At 45.1% G+C, this 19,296-nt stretch overlaps 1 protein-coding gene across 6 annotated transcripts in view; it reads left to right on the forward strand.

Moving 5' to 3' along the window:
• nek10 (NIMA-related kinase 10) overlaps positions 1-19,296 on the forward strand; it is a 436,136-nt gene that overhangs the window by 113,487 nt on the left and 303,353 nt on the right. For all 6 annotated transcript variants that reach the window (XM_070880873.1, XM_070880874.1, XM_070880876.1 and 3 more), the window contains exon 9: positions 13,512-13,579. In XM_070880873.1, coding sequence (XP_070736974.1) covers positions 13,512-13,579 — 68 coding nt within the window. The remainder of the gene's footprint in view (positions 1-13,511; positions 13,580-19,296) is intronic.

Consider the following 19,296-nt stretch of genomic DNA (forward strand, 5'->3'; position numbering starts at 1 on the left):
TTAATTTGTATAATGGTGGTCCATGTTGGGACCAATGACATAGGGAAGAAAAGGGAGGAGGTCCTGCTAAGGGAGTATCAGAAATTACAAAGGATTACCATTCGGCCCAACTAATCCATGCCGGCGCTTATGCTCCACTCGAGCCTCCTCCCGTCTTTCCTATCTATCAGCATAACCCTCTATTCCCTTCTCCCTCATATGCTTATCTAGCCTCCCCTTAAATCCATTTATAATATTTGCTTCAACCATTCCCTGTGGTAGCGAGTTCCACATTCTCACCACTTTCTGGGTAAAGAAGTTTCATCTGAATTCCCTATTTGATTTCTTGGTGACTATTTTATATTGATGGCCTCTAGTTTTGCTCTTCTCCATAAATGGAAACATGCTCTCTATGTCTACTCTATCAAATTTTAAAGACCTATATTAAGTCACCCCTCAGCCTTCTCTTTTCAAGCCAACCTGTTCATCCTTTCCTGATGGGTATAACCTTATATTTTTGGTATCATCCTTGTAAATATTTTGTGCACCCTCTCCAGTGCCTCTATATCATTTTTATAACATGCTGATCAGCGTGGTCTAACCAAGGTTTGATGCAAGTTTAGCATAACTTCTCAACTTTTCAATTCTATCCTTCTAGAAAGAAATCCCAGTGCTTTGTTTGCTTTTTTAATGACCTTATTAACCTGCATCGCTATTTTTAGTGATTTGTACTCTGAGATCCCTTTGCTCTTCTCCCCCATTTAGATTTTTATTTTCCAAGTAATAGGTGACCTCCTTATTTTTCTTATTAAAATGTAATACATCACATTTATCTGTGTTGAAATTCATTTGCCAATTATATGCCCATTCTGCAAGTTTATTAATGTCTTCTTGTAATTTGTTACAATTTGATATTGACTATTCCCCCCAATTTGTGTCATCCGCAAATTTAGAAATTGTGTTTTTGATTCCAAAGTCTAAATCGTTAATATAAATTGTGAACAACAGTGGTCCCAACATTGATCTTTGTGGGATCCCCCTTTCCAACTTCAGCCACTCTAAATGGCTATCCTTTACCTCTATTCTCTGCTTTCTGTCTTGAAACCAGCTAGCTATCCATTCTGCTACTTGTTCCCTGACCCCACATTCTCCAACCTTTTTCATTAGTCAATTATGTGCTACCTTACTGAAGGCTTTTTGGAAATCTAGATAAATCATATCTATTGCATTACCCTTGTCTACTCTTTGTTACCTGTTCAAAGAATTCAATGAGGTTGGTCGAGCAAGACTTTCTCTTTTGAAATCCATGCTGGCTATTCATTATCATATGTTTGGTTTCTAGATGTTCTATTTTTTCCTTTAGCAGGGATTCCAATATTTATCCTATTACCAGTGTTAGACTGCTCAATAGTTCCCTGGACATGTTCTATCTCTTCCCTAGATTATTTAAAAATGCACAGATGTAATCCATCTGGAACAGGGGTTTTATCCTCTTTGAGTTTGATTTGTTTATTTAATATTTGTCCTCTTTAATTTATATGTAGTTATATCATTTCTAATCTCATCTTCTGATGTTGTGTCTACCTGATCTGTCTCCCTGGTAAATACTGAAGCAAAGTCATTATTTAATATTTCTACCATTTCGTTATTGCTGGCTGTGATTTTATCCTGACCATCCCTCAGTGGCCTTATTCCCATCCCGACTTTCCTTTTTTTATTTATATGCCTACAGACTATTTTACTATTTTGTTTTAGGTTCCTTGATAATTTAATTTCATAGTTCCTCTTTGCCTTTCTAATTGTTTTTTTGACTTCTCTCCTAATCTCTTCATAATCTCCCCTTGTCATGCTCTCCCCTGCTGTCCATGTGCTTAGTGTATGCCCCTTTCCTTATTCTCAATGTTTTCCTTATGTCTCTATTCAACTGTGGAACCAAATTTAAAAAACAGGACCTCACTTGTGATAATCATGTGCTAATTGACATAAGAATAGGCAGATTAGGAAGGTGAATGCGTGGCTAAAAATCTCGTGGGAAGGAGAATTTCATTTCATGGGACACTGGCATCGACATTGGGACAGGAAGGAACTGTACAGATGCATCCGAACGGGGCTGGGACCAGTGTCCGAGCAGAAAGGATACATAGGGCTGTCAATAGGATTTTAAACTAGTTAGACGGGGGAGGGATCTGGTAAAAATAACGCAAGTCCAAAGATAAAAGAAATAGCGGGTGAAAGTAAAGGTCAGACCAAGGTAAGGAACAAGGGTAACATAAATGGTAAGGGAACAAATACAGTTATAAAACAAAAGTATAAAAGGACTGTTAAAAATAAAGTAAAAGGAATAACTATTAAACTGCCTGTACAGCCTCCAAAATAGAACCGGGAACTGTAAACAATAATCCAAAGTGAAGAACCAGATGTAGTAGGAATAACTGAAACATGGCTACATAAAGAATAGGACTGGCAACTAAATATATTTTTTCATTCGCTCCTGGATGTAGACTCTGTGGCAAGGCTACCATTTATTGCCCATCCCTAATTAGAAGGTGGTTGTGAGCCGTCGCCTTTAACTGCTGCAGTCCCTGTGGTGAAGGTACTCCCACAGTGCTGTTGGGGAAGTAACGATGATGAAGGAAAGATGATAAATTTCCAAGTCATGATGGTGTGTGACTTGGAGGGGAACTTGGAGGTGATGGTATTCCCATGCGTTGCTGCCCTTAGAAACATAGAAAATAGGTGCAGGAGCAGGCCATTCAGCCCTTCCAGCCTGCACTGCTATTCAATGAGTTCATGGCTGAACATGAAACTTCAGTACCCCCTTCCTGCTTTCTCACCATACCCCTTGATCCCCCGAGTAGTAAGGACTTCATCTAACTCCCTTTTGAATATATTTAGTGAATTGGCCTCAACTACTTTCTGTGGTAGAGAATTCCACAGGTTCACCACTCTCTGGGTGAAGAAGTTTCTCCTCATCTCGGTCCTAAATGGCTTACCCCTTATCCTCAGACTGTGACCCCTGGTTCTGGACTTCCCCAACATTGGGAACATTCTTCCTGCATCTAACCTGTCCAAACCCGTCAGAATTTTAAACGTTTCTATGAGGTCCCCTCTCATTCTTCTGAACTCCAGTGAATACAAGCCCAGTTGATCCAGTCTTTCTTGATAGGTCAGTCCCACCATCCCGGGAATCAGTCTGGTGAATCTTCGCTGCACTCCCTCAATAGCAAGAATGTCCTTCCTCAAGTTAGGAGACCAAAACTGTACACAATACTCCAGGTGTGGCCTCACCAATGCCCTGTACAACTGTAGCAACACCTCCCTGCCCCTGTACTCAAATCCCCTCGCTATGAAGGCCAACATGCCATTTGCTTTCTTAACCGCCTGCTGTACCTGCATGCCAACCTTCAATGACTGATGTACCATGACACCCAGGTCTCGTTGCACCTTCCCTTTTCCTAATCTGTCACCATTCAGATAATAGTCTGTCTCTCTGTTTTTACCACCAAAGTGGATAACCTCACATTTATCCACATTATACTTCATCTGCCATGCATTTGCCCACTCACCTAACCTATCCAAGTCACTCTGCAGCCTCATAGCATCCTCCTCGCAGCTCACACTGCCACCCAACTTAGTGTCATCCGCAAATTTGGAGATACTACATTTAATCCCCTCATCTAAATCATTAATGTACAATCTAAACAGCTGGGGCCCCAGCACAGAACCTTGCGGTACCCCACTAGTCACTGCCTGCCATTCTGAAAAGTACCCATTTACTCCTACTCTTTGCTTCCTGTCTGACAACCAGTTCTCAATCCACGTCAGCACACTACCCCCAATCCCATGTGCTTTAACTTTGCACATTAATCTCTTGTGTGGGACCTTGTCGAAAGCCTTCTGAAAGTCCAAATATACCACATCAACTGGTTCTCCTTTGTCCACTTTACTGGAAACATCCTCAAAAAATTCCAGAAGATTTGTCAAGCATGATTTCCCTTTCACAAATCCATGCTGACTTGGACCTATCATGTCACCATTTTCCAAATGCGCTGCTATGACATCCTTGTCCTTCTAGGTGGTAGATGTTGCGGATTTGGGAGGTGCTGTCAAAGAAGCCTTGGTGAGTTGCTGCAGTGCATCTTGTAGATGGTATACACTGCAGCCATGGTGTGCTGGTGGTGGAGGGAGTGAATGTTTAAGGTGGTGGATGAGGTACCAATCAAGCAGGCTGCTTTGTCCTGGATGGTGTCGAGTTTCTTGAGGTTGTTGGAACTGTACTTTCCAGGCATGTGGAGAGTATTCTATCACACTCCTGACTTGCCACAATATTTAAATGGTTGGTTGATAGTGGGGGATTTAGCGATGGGAATGCTGTTGAATGTCAAGGGGCTGTGGTTAGACATTCCCTTGTTGGGGATAGTCATTGCCTGGCATTTGTGTGGCGCGAATGTTACTTGCCACTTATCAGCCCAAGCCTGAATGTCGTCGAGGTCTTGCTGCATGTGGGCATAGACTGCTTCATTATCTGAGGAGTTGTGAATAGAACGGAACACTGTGCAATCATCAGTGAAACATCCTCATGTCTGAACTTATGATGGAGGGAAGATCATTGATGAAGCAGCTGATCCCCTGCAAATCCCCTGGGAGGACAGATGCACCAACATTAGCGTCCTCGACCAGGCCAACATCCCCAGCATTGAAGCACTGACCACACTTGATCAACTCCGCTGGGCAGGCCACCTTGTTCGCATGCCAGACACGAGACTTCCAAAGCAAGTGCTCTACTCTGAACTCCTTCAGGGCAAACGAGCCAAAGGTGGGCAGAGGAAACATTATAAGGACATCCTCAAAGCCTCCCTGATAAAGTGCAACATCCCACTGACACCTGGGAGTCCCTGGCCAAAGACTGTCCTAGGTGGAGGAAGTGCATCTGGGAGGGCGCTGAGCACCTTGAGTCTCGTCGCCGAGAGCATGCAGAAATCAAGCGCAGGCAGCGGAAAGAGCGTGCGGCAAACCAGTCCCACCCACCCTTTCCCTCAATGACTATCTGTCCCACCTATGACAGGGACTGTGGTTCTCGTATTGGACTGTTCAGCCACCTAAGGACTCATTTTTAGAGTGGAAACAAGTCTTCCTCGATTCTGAGCGATTGCCTATAATGATGATGAAGATGGTTGGGCCTAGGACACTGCCCTGAGGAACTCCTGCGGCAATGTTCTGGGGCTGTGATGATTGGCCTCCAACAACCACAACCATCTTCCTTTGTGCTAGGTATAACTCCAGCCAGTGGAGAGTTTTACCCCTGATTCCCATTGACTTCACTTTTACTAGTGATCCTTGATTTCACATGGTCAAATGCTGCCTTAATGTCGAGGACAGTCACTCTCCCCTCACCTCTGGAATTCAGCTCTTTTGTCCATGTTTCGACCAAGGCTGTCGTGAGGTCTGGAGCTGAATGGACCTGACTGAACCCAAAGCGAGCATCGGTGAGCAGCTTATTGGTGGGTTTTAGATGCTTGATAGCACTGTCAACAACACCTTCCATCACTTTGCTGATGATTGAGAGTCGATTGATGGGGTGGTAATTGGCTGGATTCGATTTGCCCTGCTATTTGTGGACAGGACATACCTGGGCAGTTTCCCACACGTAGGTGCCAATGTTGTCGCTCTACTGGAACAGCTTGGCTAGAGATGTGGCTATCATCAGCACGACAGCCAGGCTGTTGTCGGGGCCTATAGCATTTGCTGTATCCAGTGCGCTCATCCAATTCTTGATATAATTGGGCGTGAATTGAATTGGCTGAAGACTCACTTTTGTGATGATGGGGACCGCAGGAGGAGACCAAGAATAATAATCATGGGAAATTTTAGCTACCCCCACATAATCTGGCAAGAAGAGATAGTGAAAGCACTATAGTAGTGAATGGAGTTTATACAGTATGTGCAGGACTCCATTCTTACCCAGGTATATAAAAAGCCCAACATGAGAGGGAGCACTGCTGGATCTAGTAATGGAAAATGAACCAGAAAAGATAAGAGAAGTATGCGAAGGAGAACATCTCGGCAAAAATGATCACAACATGATAAGTTTTAAGATAAAGATTGAGAAGGACATAAGACAAAGACCAAAGTAATACATTTGTAAAAAGCTGATTTTAAGGGGATGAGAATGGAACTAGAGAAAGTAAACTGGAAAAATTTACAGACAACCATAGAATGATCACAGCAGTGGGAAGCATTTAAAACCATGAATAATAGAGTCCAGGCCAAATATACCCCACTAAAAAGCAAGAACAAACTAGCCAGTAATGGCACACCACGGTTGAATCACGTAATAAGGCCAAATTTGAAACTCAAGAAAAGGACATGTACTAAGTACAAAAACAACAAAAGAGAGGATGACAACAGGGAATACAAAAAGATTAGGGGGCCGAAATTTCCCCTTGTTTGTACCCCGTTAGTGCCGCCAGTTGGTGCTAATGGGGCACAACTGTCCTTTTGCCTGGGAGCGGGTGGCGGTGGTGCCTGGGGCGAAATTGCCCAGGAGATTTTGGGGGTGATTTGTAGTTTGCGCCGCACCCTGCGATTTGCACCCTGGACCGGCGCACATCCATCGGTGTGCATGCCGACCCCTAACCACGTTGCGCTGACCTCTTTGCACCCCGCGGGGGAAATTGCCCCATGGGACGAGAGGCAGGCATGGGCCGTTGTCTGCGCCTGCTTGATGGGACTCTGACATCCACCCAGGCATCCCTTAAAAGGGAGGTTGTGTACGCCCTGAGACGGCATGTTTTTTTTTGTCAGCCGACTTTTCCGTCGGCCCAACACTGGCGGCCTTCATCTCAACTGGCTGCCATCATGCAGCCCGGCACTCCTTTTTGTATGCCGGGCCACTGGCCCGGTTGAGATTGTCCCTGGTAACCAAGTGGTAACCACCAAAGGGCCATGCACAGTCCGCAGCAGCCCTCCCCTTTAAATGAAGGGGAGTGGCGTTGTGACATGTCAGCGCTAATGCTTACCTGTTCAGCGCCAAGCTGCGCCTCGGGAGTGCCCCTCCATCGAGGTGGAGCACCTGAGACAGCGCTCCGCCTCGTTTGAGGGGCGCAAATGGCAATTCCACGCCGGGGACGGGACTTCCGCTTTGGGCGCTCACTTACCTGGGCCCAGTAGGTTAGCACCCCTGGACGGGCTGCGGGGCATTTTCGGCCCCTAGGATAGAAGTCCAAAAAACATTAAGAAGGCAAAGGGAAACTACAAAATTATCAAGGAATATGAAGAGCATCAGTAAAGTATTCTACAAACACATAAATAACAAGAAAAATGAGGATAGGAATGGGGCCATTAAGGGATACAGCCAATAAATTCACAGGTAATGACAGCGAAATGACAGATATATTAAATATTAACTTTGCCTCGGTATTTACCAGGGAGATGAACATGGTGGACATGACATTAGAAGAAGAGATCAAAAAAGATATATAAACATTTAAAATAGAGAGGGGGAGATAATTGATAAACTAATCAAACTTGGAGAGGATAAAACCCTTGGTCCAAATGGATTGTGTATGTGCATTTTAAAAGAAGTTAGGGAAGAGCTAGTAGAGGTACTATTACATATATATATATATATATAAAATCATTAGAAAAGGGAATAGTGGCAGAGAACTGATGGACTTCTAATATGATGCCTATATTTAAAAAGGGAGATAGAAAAAGTCCAGTTAACAAAGACCACTTATCCTAATGTCGGTGGTAGGGAATCTTTAATCAAAGATATAATGGATAAACATCTAGAAGCTGAAAATGTAATCGAGTAGTCGAGTGGTCAAAAGGGAAGGGAAGACAAACCTTATTGAATTGTTTGAAGAAGTAACAGAAAGGGTAGCTGAGGGTAATGCAACAGACGTACTATTTTTGGATTCTTAAAAAGTCTTCGATAAGGTACCACAGAGTAGACTCATGACTAAGTTCAGAACACATGGAGTCAGGGGACAAGTAGTAGAATGGATAGTAAGCTGGCTACAAATCAGAAAACGAGAGTAGGGGTTAAAGGTAGTTACTCAGGGGTCAAGTTTCGGGCCGCTCCTAGAACGGCGCAGCCCCGACATGGACGCCTGCTTTTCGCGCCTAAAAGCGCGACAAAAATCTACCTCGTAATTCTCGGGCTCCTTGCTGGTCTCTGGGAGCTCGGCGCGACGCGCAGACAGCAGCAGGGGGCGGAACCACAGAGGCGCGCTGATTCTGCAAGTGGAGGGGGCGGGGCTAAGTCAAATGAGGGAACGTCGTGTCGTAGCCCTGCACGTGGGCGTTGGAGTGTGCGCGCACACGCAGTAGCCCAGAAACATTGGCTCTCAGCCATTTTTAAAGGAACTTAAAGAAAAGTGCTGATTTGTCTCGTGGACCTCTGGAAAGTCTTGGGATTGAATTTTGGTGATTTTTTGGTGTCTGAAGGAGTGCTTTTAGCAGCACTGTTGAATAAATCACCTGCTGAAATCAGTGAGTGCTGCTTTTCACTGCGAAACTTCCAGAACAGGTGCTGCATAGGTGTATGCAAATTAAGGACTGCGTGTTTTGAAAAATAAGAGTGTCAATTCAATACAGCAATGGAACAACGTCCACCAAGAACAAAGAATTTCTTGCATGAGGAAGTGGAGATATTAGTCAACGTCATTGAGCAGAGATGGCAAGAGCTAGATACCAGCAACAGAGGTCGCATAAAAGTGCCACCTAAAGAAATGAAGAAACATTGGAACCAAGTTGCAGAAGATTACTGCGCAGTGGTGCATACCATGAGATCTGGAAGCCAGTGTAAAAAGAAATGGCACGACCTTGGTCAAGTAGTTAGTGTAAGTAATATTTTCATTTTTTAATGTAATCGTAATTGTAACGTGACTATCTGTATGTCCCACCCTTCAGAAAGACACACTCTCTAAAAAGTTATATTTTACTTTTTGCAGAAGAAATTGGCCCACAACAAAAGGGAAGCAACTCGAACAGGAGGAGGTACGCCCAATCTGCGTCCACTGACACCCTTGGAACAGAGGGTAGCTGCTACGATGAGTCATACATGAAGAAAAGCAATCAGTGCAGCACAAGCTGGGCCCGCACACGAGGAAGAGGGTAAGTCCTGAAAATGTATCATGGCCCTTCAAATCAACCTGCTGCCTGGCCTGCTATGTGTGAGAGCACTCATGCCACCCATCCTGCCCCCTCCTTTGCTGTTAAACATTTGACTGTTCTGATGTATTTTGCAGAACATGATGATGATGATGCTGCCAACCCTGAGGATCCTGAAGATACAGAACAAGAACCAGTACAACCAGATGCGGACGATCCAGACTGGATGATGGCGGTGATGACTGAACTGTCTACAGGGGAGAGCTTCCAAATTAATGTTTATGAGCCCCCATTAAGAGGCATCAGAGTTTCAACCCCTTGCATAGGTTCTGGTTCCACCTTCCATGGTTTTGATTTCGATGTTGCGGGTCTCAGTGGTGCTGCTGGTGTAATGCAGCAGTTTACAGTCAGTGCACTACCGTCCGAGCCTGCGCTTCCCACTCGCATAGGTTCTGGTTCCACCTTGTATGGTTTTGATTCCGACGTTGCAGGTCCCAGTGGTGCTGGTGATATCATGGAGCAGTTTACACCCATTCACCCACCATCGCAGCCCACGACTTGCACTCGAGTGCTGTCGTCTAGAACACCGAGCGCCCCACCGTCCCAGCCCGCGCCTCTCTCTAGTACTGTCGTCTGGAACACAGAGCGTCCCACCATCCCAGCCCGCGCCCCTCTCTAGTACTGTCGTCTGCAACGCTGAGCGTCCCACCGTCCCAGCCCGCGCCTCCTTGTGTAGTGATGCCGTTTGGAACACTGAGTGTCCCACCGTCCCTGCCTGCGCCTCCTTGTGTAGTGGTGCCGCGAGGCAGACCCAGGCAGAGGAGAAGGAGATTGGAGACACGCTCTCCTGAGATGCAGCGTGCAACAGATGCGGCTCAGGTTGTGGCATTGGGTATGGAGACCAATGAGCTTACCCGATCACTCATCGGTAGCGTCAGTGCAGTGGGTGAAGAGGTGACGGTCCTGACGGGAGAAATAGCAGTAATGACACGGGAACTTAGGGAGGGAATGTCCGAGGGAATGCAATCGACGGCACATGCCGTCAGGGAGGGCATGCAAATGTCGGCACAGGCCGTCAGGGAGGTAGCTGCTGCAATAAGGGCACACAGCCCCACCAGTCAAATGACACCCCCATGAAGAAGTGAACATTTACTGAGATATGGATGAGACATGGTTGCAGCTTTCTTTGCTGCTTTTGTTCTTGTTCTTGATGTAGCTGTAGTAGCGTTTTTCAAATTGAAATTGTTTTGTAAGTTTTGTAACTTTACAACTTATAAGTAATCTTAGGGTTTTTAAGTGATCTTATAGTGTAAATGCTCTCACTTTTTGTAACTTATTTAATTTTGCACTTAAAAGTGATCTTGAAATTTAAGTGATCTTAAGAGTGTAAGATTTTTCACATTGAAATTGTTCTGTAATTTTACAAGTTTATAAGTGATCTTCAAGAGTCATATTAAAAAGTGAAATTTGATACAACAAATATTTTATTACATTGACATTAACTTTTCAATAAAATATTTTTTCATTAAAACTGCTTCATCTTCCATTAACACAACACAACGTAGGAACAACTCCAAAGAATAAACATGTCATTGCGCAACAGTGGTCGCAGAGCCCTCAGGCATCAGTAATTGAAGCGTTCACGGATGAGCTGCTGGCGCAGGGCTCGAGCAATCGTTAAAGGAGCACGATGGACGGCCTTCCTCCGACCTCGTGCTCCGGTATCAGGCACTTGCATGCTTTCCTGATCGTCGTCATCATCCTCATCCTGCTCTTCCAAAATACTATCATCAGGCACTGGACCCTCACGTGGGTCTTCTGGTTCCACTACCAGCTCCTGCTGCCTCATGATGGCTAAGTTATGGAGCATGCAGCACACAACAGTGAAGTGACCGACAATCTGAGGAGAGTATTGCAAGTGGCCTCCGGAATGGTCCAGGCATCAGAAACGCTGGTTCAATATGCCAATGGTCCTCTCAATGATGCTGCGCGTCGCAATGTGCGCCATGTTGTATTAACGGTCAGCTTCTGTCTGTGTCACGCGTAGGGGTGTCATGAGCCAAGTGGTCAGGCTGTACCCTTTGTCTCCCAGTAGCCAGCTCTGCCCTTCTAGCTGCTGCTCAAACATGGCAGATATAATGCTGTCGCGTAGGATGAACGCATCATGAGTGCTGCCAGGGTATCTCGCATCGACTGACATGATGTGCTGCTTGTCGTCACACACGAGCTGCACATTGATGGAGTGGAAACCTTTTCTATTCCTGTACTGCTCGGAATCCTCCACAGGTGCTCGCAAAGCTATGTGGGTCCAATCAAAGCAGCCCTGTACCTTTGGGAAGCCGCAATCCTGAGGAAGCCCACAGCCCTCTCATGGATCGCTTGTGCGGTCATTGGGAAATTGATGAAGTCATTCCTCCGCGCATACAGTGCAGCCGTGACCTGGTAAACGCAGGCATGTATTGCACGTTGAGAGTTGGCGCACACATCTCCCGTTGTAGCTGAAACGATCCCGAGGCATAGAAGGCAAGTGCAGCTGTTAACCTTCACTTCAACAGACAAGGCAGTTGGTGTTCTGGGCTGCAGATCTGCTCTCAGCATATCACAGATCTCAACGACAACTTCTCTGCAGAAACGCAGCCTTTTGACACAATCAGCCTCGCTCATGTCGAGTTACGAGCACCTGGCTCGATATTGCCGACGTGGGTAAGGTCTCCTGCCCATCGGCCTACGAGCTATGACGTTCCTGGTGTGGTGAGCTCTAATCAATTCTCTCCTATGCAGTGAATTGCTGGTGAACCATTGCATAATCCGTTGACAATGCAGCACCCATTCTGCAATTACAAATTTAAGTTTCAAACTGGCTATCTGGCTGCCTCTCCCTGTCCCTGGCCGAATGGCCTCAGCCTCCCTCGCAGCTCGAAGGCTGCTTGCTGTGTCTTCGGCTGCTGTCAGCTACTGCCGCCGCCCCTATCCCGTGGCCGAATGGCCTCAGCTTCCCTCGCAGCTCGAAGGCTGCTTGCTGTTTCTTCGGCTACCGTCGAGCCACTGACGCCGCCCCTGTCTCCTACATGGAAGGAAGGCCTGCCTGAAGCACCGCAGCTTGAAGGCTGCTTGCTGCCGTTGTTGTTGGGCTGCCGTCGAGTCACTGGCACCGTCCCTGTCTCCTACATGGAAGGTCTGCCTGAAGCATCGCAGCTCGAAAGCTGCTGCTGCTTCACACAGATAGGAATATTCAATATTTTGTATTTGCTTTGTTTATAATTTTCTATTCAGGATGGCTCTATTTGTATAAGTAAGACTGTTGAATGCTTGTAAAATGTAATTACTTCCCTTCCCCCTCCTCTCCCCCCACCCCAGTTCCCTACACCTGATTTGTAACCTATGCCTGATTTCTAAAGTGTAGGCAAAGTTTTTCTGAGCTTACAAAAATCTAGACTTACTCCATTCTAAGTTAGTTTGGAGTAAGTTTTCACTGCCTAAACTTTCAAAACAGGCGTAAGTGGCCAGACACGCCCCCCTTTTGAAAAAAAATCTGTTCCAAAATGAAACTGTTCTAACTGACTAGAACTGGAGCAAACTAAATGCCGAGAATTGCAATTTCTAAGATACTCCATCTAAACCAGTTGCTCCAAAAAAATTGGAGCAACTCAGGCCGAAACTTGACCCCTCAGACTGGCAAAAGGTGGGAAGTGGTGTTCCACAGAGATCGGTTCGAAGACCACTGTTGTTCATCATTTACACAAATGATTTGGACACGGGAATCGGAAGTATAATTTCAAAATTTGCAGATAGCACCAAATTGAGGGGTTGTAGTTAATACAGAGGAGGACTGTGACAAAATACTCTCTGGATTAATATTCCCAGGAGCTACTGTAAAGCCAGCTCAGCAATACAATGGATCCACATCCCCAGTGGAATGCACATGCATAGGTCTGTCTCATATCAGAACACAGCCAAGAAGTGAATGCAAATGCAATAATAGCACAGAGAACAGCCTCGAGGGGAGAGAAGCATCAATTTTTTATAAGCAAAAAACACTGGCCTCCAAAACCCTTGCATGAAGCGCTGACAGTTGACATGTACATAGGTTTGGTACATGTGCAAAACTTTGCATTGTATTTCATTGATGATATGAGAAATGATAGATGCTTAGTGAAGTAAGAAGCATCTGAGTATTGCGGTAGTCTCACAGTGAGAGGAGAGTTTCACTGATAAACGCCAATATTGTATCTGTCACTTGCAGTTTTCATAATCTGAAAATGTCTACAAAAGGACATTTTAGTAAGCAGCAAGTTCTATTTTAAATTATTTTGCTTGTTATTAGAATAATAAGTTGCAGTGCAGAATCGCAGAATGATTTTAGTGTACATGTTTTGACGTTCTTGGGATGCTATTTGATTTGACTTCCATTTCAGATATTTTTCAAAAGCTGGCGGCTGTTGTAGAACAAAGAGAATGGGTAATTGCATGTGGAGCGCATAAGGTATGAGATTTCCATGGTACCTGCAAACTTATTCAGTAATTTATTAGACGAACAACATTCATGATAACCTGCAATGATATGTAACACCAAAATGTTTAATTTTCCATCATGTGTTTAATCTATAAATATTTTTGTTACAAAAATGGATTATGATTTTTAATTTTCACTTGATGGAATTGTTTCATTTATTTGAAATTATTGCAATGTTTCAGAATTTCCATACTCAATTTTTAATTGAATATGTTGCACAGATTCAGTGAACAGTCTACAAGCAGACATATATCTGATATACCCGAAAGACTAATTCAGAGCAGGGCCTTCCATGAGAATAATTTTATCGAAATAAAATCATTGACACAAACGTTTTAATAACCAGTTTGCAAAAACAATCATGGCCCATTTAAACCCAAGTCAAATGAGGTCCTGGAATTATTCCATTCGACTGCAATGATAAGTAAATATACACTAGCCTGGATTTTTGATTGTCAATGCCCACTTTTTAGGCATAAAATTCATTGGCAAATTGGATGAGATCCATTACTCTGGATCATTGACTATTTTGCATTCTTTGATTAGAACTGATGCAGGTAGCAGCTGCCAGTTTGTGTCAGATGCATTTTAATTAGTGCATAATGATGTGATGACATAATTTATGCATTTTTTTGTTTTTTCTGCCTATTTTACACATTTACCTGTCAGCGAGCAATGGCCTCAGCTCAGCGGCAGTTGCTGTCATCGCACAGATATTCGGTAGTGGGGAAACAGAGATTCGAGCCGGGGCCGGAACCACCAGTTTGCTCAGCTCAATCCCACCTTTTACGCAATAGTGTATGTTTCTGTTTTATTGAATCCCGGAGGTTATTTATAGCGGAACCCCTAAAACTCATTTGCGGTCTCCTAGTGTGCCGTGAAACTCCAGTTTAGAACCCCTGCTCTACCACTCATAAAGCTTCACGCACCTCCTTATCTCACATTCAGCAGCATAACTAAGACCGTCTATTTCCACCTCCGTAACATCGCCTGTCTCCGCCCTTGCCTCAGCTCATCTGCTGCTGAAGCCCTCATCCATGCCTTTGTCACTTCTAGACTTAATTATTCCAATGCACTCCTGGTTGGCCTCTCACATTCTATCCTATGTAAACTAGAGACAATCCAAAACTCAGCTGTGTGTGTCCTAACTCGCACCAAGTCCCGCTCACCCATCACCACTGTGCTCGCAGATCTACATAGGCCTCCGGTCAAGCAACACCTCGATTTCAAAATTCTTATTCTTATTTTCAAATCCCTCCATGTTTTGCCCTTCCCTATCTCTGTAATCTCCTTCACCCCACCCACCCCCCTGAGATGTCTGCACTCCTCTAATTCTGCCCTCCTGAGCATCCCTGATTATAATTGCTCAATCGTTGGTGGCCGTGTCTAGGCTCCAAGCTCTGGAACTCCCTGCCTAAACCTCTCCGCCTCTCTACCTCTCTTTCCTTCTTCAAGACACTCCTTAAAACATACTTCTTTCCTGCGCTAATTTCTACTTATGCAGCTCGGTAACAAATTTTTATCTTTCAATACTTCTGTGAAGCGCCTTGGGACATTTCACTACGCTAAAGGCGCTATATAAATACAAGTTGTTGTTTAATTCTTTCTCTCTTGGCACCTGGCTGCCAGGGAAACTCACTTCTACAAAGTCAAACAGTTTTTTCTTCCCACCTCCAATATTTTCGTAACTAATAAACAAAAGTGTACAAGAGACAACCTCTCCCAACATTCAAGCATCTTCTTCACTCAAAATCATTCTCTCAACTCACTTAGCCTACCACAAGAGCTTCTGCCAGTCTTCAAGGACAGTTCATTTAATGGGTCAGAGGCAAAAGGAACCTTGACCTCATGATCCTGGCATGTATGACCTCAAATGAGGCACGTTTCCGTGACAATCACAGGCCAGTTATATTTTATTTTCTTCCCCAAAAGGGGAAAAAAAGGTCTTCCAACCAACACCACAAACGGACCATCCTCACTTGAGTCCACCAGAAGAAGATACAGTCGACTTAATAGGCAGATGTACAGGAGAGCCTGTAGGAGAGGGCAAGGCTTCGGCAATGAGATGGCAAAAGAAGGTTGGTGAGAAATGGGCATGGCTTCTTGAATGTTATTTCAGCTTCACCTGCTTTCTCAAAGTATTGCAATGAGTTCACCCACTATTTCAAAGGATAAATGCCACTGTGTGCACAACTAAACAATGACTTCTGTCTTTCACATCATAGGGGGTGTCTTGGAAGAAGATGCCAGCCAGTCTGATCACCACCAGAGCACTTCTAGATCCACAACTGCTGCCACATCTTCACTTTGTCCTGGCATCTTACCTGCGCAAGCACCAGCACATATACACTCACTCATGACAAACTACTTAGACAGTCAGAACAATTGTCTCTGGATGAGACAATGACGCTAGTGAAAATTAAGACCTGAGGGTGGAAAAGAGGGAGAGTGCCAATTCTCCACTAGTGGGAGAAAAACAACTGCCCTCAGCTGAGGAACCTAGGGGCCCAGTCTTCAAAAGAATAATGGTTCAGGAGCAGACAGTAGAAACGGTTTCCATGCATGTGGTTGAGATGATGGATAAGTGGGAGGAGCCCACTATACACATCTGGAATGCATTCAGGAAGTTTCTCATGACCTGCAGAACACCCTGGGGAATGATAGACTGGGATATTGCTGCAGTATCATAACATCACTAAGAGCTTCTAAGGACATGAATGACTTCCAGAGTGGCAACAAACAGTGGTGTAATAGATGCTTTAGACAGGATAGTTTCACAGTGCCTCTAAGACACAATTGGGCCTATTTTGTTTCTGATGACACTGACAAGTAGCATCTCAGAAACTGTGCCCAGCACCAGTGGCTGGAAGTAGTGGAATCAAATATCACTGTTTCTTTGCAGACTGGCAATGAACCTGCTTCCTTAATGCCCCCTCCAGTACTTTATAGAATCATAGGGGGAAAAATTTGCCTGTTGTGCACCTCCCGTTAGCGCCTCTGGGATCGCTAATAGGGCGCAAAAGTGTTTTTGTCCGGGGTGGAGGGTGCTACTGGCAGCCGCAAAATCGCGTGGGAGTTAGCGGAGGTACCAAACCAGTAGTGCTGCGCCCCGCTCCCCAGGCCGCTGCGGCAACCCCTTTTCGCAACCTGGCCCGTTTTTTGCCCTGCGGCTGATGTCAGCGCCAGCCTCGCGGGTTGCGAATCGGGTTGCACTCCGTTCGCGGGGCGAAATTTAAAGGGGCGGTGCTCGCTGCCATTTTGCGTTGCCTTCCAACTTACCAGTTCGGCATATGTGTCGATTCTCGCGGGGTCTGTGCTGTGATCATGCAGCCCAGCACTCCATTTCGGTACCGGGCTGTGGCCATCCCTGGTGGCCTAGTGTAGGCCCCTGAAAACCCTGCATAGCTCGCAGCACGCCCTCCCCTTTAATGGAAGGGGAGGGCCCTTGTAACGCGTCATCATACGCGGATAAGCCGCCTAGCGCGCCAACATTCGCCCAAGGAGCGCCCCCAAGCTGGCCCCGACAGGAAGTGGAGCACCCGACATTGCACTCTACTTCCTGTCATTGGTGTGACCCCAAATTAGGTTGCGGGACAGGAGCTCTGCACAGGGTGCAGGAACTTCCGCCTCGTGAAGGTTACCGCCCCCAAACAAGGTGCTCCCAAATTTTGCCCCCATAGAATCTTACAGCACAAAAGAAGGCCATTCAGTCCATCATGCTTGTACTGGCTCTTTAAAAGAGATATTCAATTAGTCCCAGTCTCCTGCTCTTTCCCCATAGCCCTGATTTTCTTTTTCTTTTTCAAATATATATCTAATTCCATTTTGAAAGTACTATTGAATCTGCCATCGTCCTTTCAGGTAGAGCATTCCAGAACATAGCAATTTTCTGCTTAAAAAAAATTCTCCTCATTTCTTTTGCCAAATATCTTAAATCTCTTATTATCAACCCTCCTGCTAGTGGAAACAGTTTCTCGCTATCTTCTGTATCAAAACCCTTCATAATTTTGGATGCCTCAATTTAATATTCCCTCAACCTTCTCTACTCGAAGGAGAACAATCCCAGCTTTTCTAGTCTCCAGTTTGAAGTTCCTAATCCCTGGAACCATTTTTTTGTTCACTTTCACACAAAACATCTTCAGAGATGGGCCTGCCACCGCTTGCTACTGTAAGCACCAGGCTGCCATAAGCTGATCCATCTGGGGCTGCAACTACCCTGACATGAGAGTCACGTCAGGTCTCCTAACCTCCAGGGAAACCAACACTGCCACCAGTTCCTCAACCTCATCTCACTGAGGGAGAATGTCATAGCAGTACCATTTAGCAGAAACCAGAGAAAGTTTTCTAGCACAAAGTGTAGTCACAGTGTTGGAAAGGAGAACTGATTGTGTTGGTGTTTCTTGGAGAAGGTTGTTGTTTCAAGTCAGCTTAATCATACAGAGTTGTGAGTTCATTTATGTGTATGCTTTAACATTTGGGAGTTGGATGGTGGCAGGAGAAATACAGACTTATATCTTGTAAATTATTTTGTCTGCAGTCTTAGAAAGTGAGAGCACCCACCTTGTGCTGTGGAGATGCCTAACTAAAAACATTTTGGTCTATAGTGAGTGTCTACATTTAGGGAAGAGATACCTTTGGTGATACCTGACAAATAGCCTCCAACCTAGCCTCTTCCATGCCTTCATCCTCCTTTTCTTCGTAACTTCAATATTCCATTGAGAATATTCCATGACTAGAGTGCAAAGTGTACTTTGAGCAGAGCTGAATAAAAGTAGCAGCCAAAGTTGTGATTCAACTCCCCAAAATACTAAAAAAAAACATATAGGCATCTTTTCCGTTCCTTTTCCTTAATTTCTGCTACTCCATCTCGCTCTGAAAGGATACTTAAACGTTTCAAGTGTAGGCCCTTTGTTAATTTTGACAGTCAAAGTGTAAAGTTATGATTTCTCCTTTGAGGTGTCGATGGACTTAGTGTATTTCCATTATATAATATATATTGGTTTTATATAGTGTATTTCCAACATTTTTTGTTTTTATTTAAGGAAGCTTTGAGGTGTTCATGCGCAGATCTTATGGGGTGGAAATTCGGTTGCGCCTCTTTTAGGGCGCTTACCCAGGCGGAGTGGTAATTTTATCGCCTTGAAAAAGTTAGCGGTCTCCGCCCAAAAATTCATTAGAATTGGGCGATGAGCTGACGGGCATTAAATCAGCCGTTGCACACCAGAACTATGGGGCCATAACAAAAGTTTGGTCGGTAAATTTGGCAGACCCATTGCACATGCGCAGAACTCCAGGTCAGACCCTGGGAACAGCCGAGTTTTAAAGGCGCGGCAACTGAAGTTGGCGCATGCGAAGTTCAAGATCCACATGGTCTTCAGAGTGCGAAAATGGAGGAGCAAGGAGCATGCCAGCCTTCTACCCTCTTCTCCATCGCTGCCCTTGATGCCTTGCTGGAGGCAATGGAGAGTTGCTAGTATGCACTCCAGCCTGGAGGGGGATGAATGCCAGCGCCTCGGGATTGCAGGAGGTTCTGGAGGGAGACGGCTGAGCACGTAACAGTGGTGTCAACAACAGCAACCCGATGTTGCAATACTTTCAACGGTCTTACTCCAGTCATCAGGGTGAGTACTGTTTCCATTCACCTTACAATGCTTTTGTGTGAACCTCTGTCGCACACAATATAAAGA

Source organism: Pristiophorus japonicus, chromosome 5 (assembly GCF_044704955.1).
Source record: "Pristiophorus japonicus isolate sPriJap1 chromosome 5, sPriJap1.hap1, whole genome shotgun sequence".
NCBI classification, from domain to species: domain Eukaryota; kingdom Metazoa; phylum Chordata; class Chondrichthyes; family Pristiophoridae; genus Pristiophorus; species Pristiophorus japonicus.